This window comes from Apteryx rowi, unplaced genomic scaffold, assembly GCF_003343035.1.
Source record: "Apteryx rowi isolate R43461 unplaced genomic scaffold, aptRow1 scaffold_43, whole genome shotgun sequence".
Lineage (NCBI taxonomy): Eukaryota > Metazoa > Chordata > Aves > Apterygiformes > Apterygidae > Apteryx > Apteryx rowi.
The window spans coordinates 415814-420407 of NW_020450683.1; the positions used below are offsets into that span (position 1 = coordinate 415814).

The 4594-nt window shown below is 53.6% G+C and overlaps 1 protein-coding gene and 4 non-coding genes across 5 annotated transcripts in view; all 5 read right to left on the reverse strand.

Moving 5' to 3' along the window:
• LOC112971150 (ras-related protein Rab-42-like) overlaps positions 1 to 4581 on the reverse strand; it is a 6208-nt gene extending 1627 nt beyond the window's left edge. Inside the window, exons 1-4 of the mRNA XM_026076265.1 lie at positions 4197 to 4581; positions 3562 to 3634; positions 2385 to 2515; positions 9 to 1864 (exon numbers count right to left, since the gene is read on the reverse strand). Coding sequence (XP_025932050.1) covers positions 9 to 191 — 183 coding nt within the window. The 5' untranslated portion in view covers positions 192 to 1864; positions 2385 to 2515; positions 3562 to 3634; positions 4197 to 4581. The remainder of the gene's footprint in view (positions 1 to 8; positions 1865 to 2384; positions 2516 to 3561; positions 3635 to 4196) is intronic.
• On the reverse strand, positions 2003 to 2075 carry LOC112971219. The gene has a single exon (XR_003255271.1). It is a non-coding gene; the product is annotated as a small nucleolar RNA SNORD99 (small nucleolar RNA).
• On the reverse strand, positions 3383 to 3518 carry LOC112971216. Its single transcript, XR_003255268.1, has one exon. It is a non-coding gene; the product is annotated as a small nucleolar RNA SNORA61 (small nucleolar RNA).
• LOC112971215 lies at positions 3791 to 3921 on the reverse strand. The gene has a single exon (XR_003255267.1). It is a non-coding gene; the product is annotated as a small nucleolar RNA SNORA44 (small nucleolar RNA).
• LOC112971214 lies at positions 4430 to 4573 on the reverse strand. The gene has a single exon (XR_003255266.1). It is a non-coding gene; the product is annotated as a small nucleolar RNA SNORA16B/SNORA16A family (small nucleolar RNA).
• Positions 4582 to 4594: the final 13 nt, after the last annotated feature.

A 4594-nucleotide genomic window follows, 5' to 3' on the forward strand; every position in this document is an offset into this window, starting at 1 on the left:
CGTCCGGCCGGCGGCAGCGGCACGGTGCGGCTGTAAAACTCCACGCCGACGGTGGGGCAGGGCGCGGGGCCCCCCGCCGCCCCCGGGCCCTCGGCGTAGCAGCGCAGCAGCGACGACTTGCCCACGGCCGCGTCGCCCAGCACCAGCACGCGGTACTGGTAGTGGCCCTCGGGCTCGGGCACCGTCCCCATGCCAGCGGCCAGGCCTGCGAGGCTGGATCTGGCCCCGGCTTCGCCGTGCCGGCCAGGTCTCCACCCTCGTCCCCACCCCGCGGCGTCTTCGCCCTGGATGGGGACCTGCCCTGGCCGGCTCCGGCCTTGCAGCCGGCCGGGTGGATAAATGGGATTAACCCCGAGGGGGGATCTGAACCCGCAAAGCGAGGGGAAGAGGGGCTGAGCGGCACCGGCTCCAGGCCCCCGGACAAAGCGCTCTGCAAGCAGCGCCGGCGGCCTGCCGTGCCGTGCTGTTCCCCGCGCGGGGACTTTGCCATCAGCCTGCCCTCCCCCTCCTGCCGCTCTTCATCCCCCCTCCCAAAGCGTTTGGTTGAGAGGGTTTTTCCGCACCAGGGGGAGAAGACAGGGAAAAGGAAGTGAAACAGCGAGGAGGGGCCAGCAGCGGCTCTGCTAGACAGCCGGAGCCCCTGACAACCCAAATCTGTCCCCAGGTCTGGATTAGGGACTGTCTCCAGCACCRCTACTCCTCCTGGTGACAGCCGGATGGACAGGGGGGGCATCGCCCCCACTCCTCCACCCCCCTCAGCTCCTCCCYGGAGCGGGATGCAAGTTTTAGGGCTCCTCTGAGGCCACCTCCCAACCCCCRTGACTTCCCTCCTTCCCCCTCCTGCTGACGCAGCACCAGGACGTCCAGAGATTCATTTCCAAGCGTTTTGCTTTCCAGCGCAGCACAACAGGCAACAACACAGCTGCTCTAACAGCCTCCGTGTCCGTTTTCACCCTCAATTCCTTTTCCACAATGAGAAAAACAGCAACTTGACTCACCCGGGCTCTAGCAGAGCATGTTGGCAACGTTGTCAGATGTTGGTGTTAAACAGGTTGCTCCCTTCTCCCTTCCCCATCCCTCCCAGCCCAGACACCTTAGCTCTGCCCATCCTTTACCTAACAAGTTTGTTAGTCCTTTTGGGGCAGCCTTGAGCCACGAGCGATGTGCTGAAACACCCTAACGCAGATTAGCCTACCAGGTAGGCAATTCCAGCAGAATACATAGTTCTGCCCTCGTTATTTAACGAGGGAGGTTGGCTGTCACTTCCCGGGGAGCCTGCCCAGCAGGGACTGCCCTCCAGACCGATGACACCTCGCCTGGGCAGGAGCAGTGTTGCAAACATCCCGCTTGTCACGCCACAGCTCTTGCAGCCGGCTCCGAGTGTTGCGGCTCACCAGCACGGGCAGGACTCCCAAGCCCRCTCCCCTCCCGCTCTCTGCAGGAGAACGGCCCGGTGGTCATCACAGACCAACAGGCCCTGAACATGAACACAGGAGACACAGCAAGAATTTCAGATGCATCTATTCATCCTTCAAACGTTTTAAGTCCAGACCCTCCCCCAAACTCTTCCCCTGACAAAACTCCATGGCAGGAACACTTCTTCCATGCTGAATATTTAGAAACTTCAGCAACATCTACAGTGAAACAAAACAAGCTCCTGCTGCCTGGAATACTGAATGACTCCTGAACCTAAGCAGCTGTCCCCACCTGGGCGAGCTCACGGCTTACAAAGGAGCCAGGATCTGTTTATGCAGAACTGCCACTTCTTTAGGAGAGGATTGGAAAAAGAAGACAGAAGACTTGTAAAGAGAGGCACCGAAGCCTTCAGAGACTGGCTCATCTCAGCTCCATGTTCCACTAAGACCTAAAGAGAGGGGAAAAAAAAAATCTGAATGAAGAGCAGTTTGACTCAGCATAGCTCCAGATTTCACCTGCATTAAGGGATTCCCTGGCATTCCCACTCCCRTCAATTTTCAGTGATTTTTAGCTAGTTCATGCTGCTGCCTGGCCTCAGCCCCATATCCGCAGGATTCATCCASCAGTCTCCAAAGAAAGAGGACTCATCACTGACCAGGCGGAGTTCAGAGGGCTGGTGTGGCATGACTGATCTCACAGAAACTCTGACCTGGAGACATCAGGCTGCCAAACTACAAACCGTACTACTGACCTTTATCATTCCCACTTGGAAAGCCCCAACAGGCTGCAAAATCCAGCTAAGGATTAGCCATTTCCAGTGGCTGGTTAGAAAAGCATTAATAGCTGCTGACAGCCCAGGCACAACTCGCTTCACAGTCAGTTTATACAGTTCTTTGTAGTCCAGGACTGCCGAGATGCCACTCATGAAAACACCAAACAAATCTCAGTTGTTCACAAAGGACACTCACGTGTTTAGCTGCACAGCTTCCCCACACACGATTTAGGCCTTTTGGAGAGCAAACCGATTCCCTTCACTGGAGCAAGGGATTAATGGCTTGGGTCCATGAGCTCTCAGCCTTTTCCACTAAGCAAGCGATTCCTAAAAAAGACAATAAATATATATATATATAGTCATGGCTAAGTAATCTGAAGTTGATGGGCCTCTGTACACAGAAAGAATCAATGCATCAAATCAAGCCCAAATATCCTTCAATTTTAAAGGAGTGTGTTTTAATGGAGCACAACAACTAGGTCACCGCATTCGCAACCAGTGTTGCAATTAATGTCGCAAAACTCACTGCAAGACTGTGCAACAGAGGAAGATGATTTTTATTTTGGGTGACTTTCTGACTCTGCTGACTCGCGCTCCCATGCATGAGGCTCACCACGATTACTTGTGTATGACACAGAGAATACCGCTAGCAAATCTTCACTACACCTCCCGGGCTCCTCTTAGTGAGTGACCACAACCCAGCCTTTGGACAGAATTTTTGTACCTTTTAGGAACCAACAATGTTATTTTTAACTCACCATCTTGTTTTAGCCTTCAAGTGCTAGGCAAAATTGCAAAGTCACACACCATCCTTGCTTCCTCCCCCCCACCCTCCCCCTTTTTTTAAAAATAATGGGAATACCTGACAGTTCCAATCCCGCCTTTATGTTCCTCCCTCCCATCTGATCCTATAGATTAAGCCTGCTTTGTCTTGTTGCTCCCTGGTCTCTGAAAAAAACCCACCCACTGTGGTCCCTGGTGAACCCCTGACCTTTGATACTGATCGATATTGTTACTTTTTTCTTGGGGTGCTCATACACATACACACACACATTTCCTGTCATTATTTCAGCCTCAGTCTTAATATTCCTGTTGCAAACCTCCACAGATGTCTAACACGCTTATCCATTCTCTGACTAGCAGGTTTTATTCCCAATCCAGCCTCCCCAAAGCAGCAAGACTAAGACTAACTTGCAGTGTCTTCAAACTGGCCCTTCTCAGAGCAAGACTGTACCAGCAAAGAGGCCGAGACCAGTTTGCATTCTACTTTTCCTCCTTTTTCGACCACAAGATCGGTATTCAGATCTGATGGGAAAGGGATCGGGAGGGACAGGCTACAGAGCTCCTGCTCTGACAAGCACATATGTTCTCACCTCGCTAGCGCCGTGGTGGGTCTATCCAGCAGGCAGGCAACCAGCTGAGCGAGTTCCTAATCATCGAGCAACCCTGGAACATAATACAACACCCGCAGTCAGGAATAGATTGCRGATACTACTCTTCATGGACACATGCCACTGACACAGGAACATGCTAACACACCCACTCCAGAAACCACTAAGCGCCCTACAAGAAGAGGGGACAATGTACTGTATGTTCCTGAAAACATATAGGAGGGGCGAGTGACAGCAACAGGCAGAAGAGGCCCAGCAGTCAAAGACCTTCCTGTTGCTCTTGCATGTTGTTGGAGAACCGTGGCTATTTCATGGAGCCACAGCTCTTGGATTAACATGCAGACTAAGAAACTACTGTTTGGCAAAGCTTGTTACAGCTGCAGAGAGAAAAGGGGCAGGTACATCAAAAGCAGAGTTATAGTGAGAAATCCTTGTCTGCAGGACCTAAGCCCAAGAACGAGCCCTGCAGAGGAACCAAAGCACCCGGAACAAGAACTGCCTTCAGAACATCTGCCAGAAAATACTGTTGTTCGGTACTCTGGGTAACGGAGGCAGTGATGGCAACTAGATAAATTCTCAATAAGGGGAAAATCAAGGGCCTAAATCACACATCTCACCTGTTCGTGCTGCTGAGCCCTGGCCATCGCCACGCCGTGATCCTGCGTACACGGGATCACCTTCCAGGCTTGAAGGAAGCAGGGCAGAGCCCCAGTCTCCAGCGTCGGGCAACTTCTTACACAGAGAGGGAACTTCAGAGCACCAGAAAAGCCGGGATACCCACCGCCTCCCACTTCTCCGCGCGCCTCTCCCAGTCGCGACCCCAAAGGCAGGGAGCYGGGGCCTGTCCCGCACATGTATTTTCCCGGGATGTTGCTGCACAGTTACGGCAGAACAAACTGCGCAGCGACCGTCAGGGAAAACAGCTCGCTGTCGGCTCCTTTTTGACTGCGCCAGCTACGCAACGGAGACAGGCGCAGCTTCGACAGGGCCGGGCGGCCTCTCCCCCCCCCCCCCC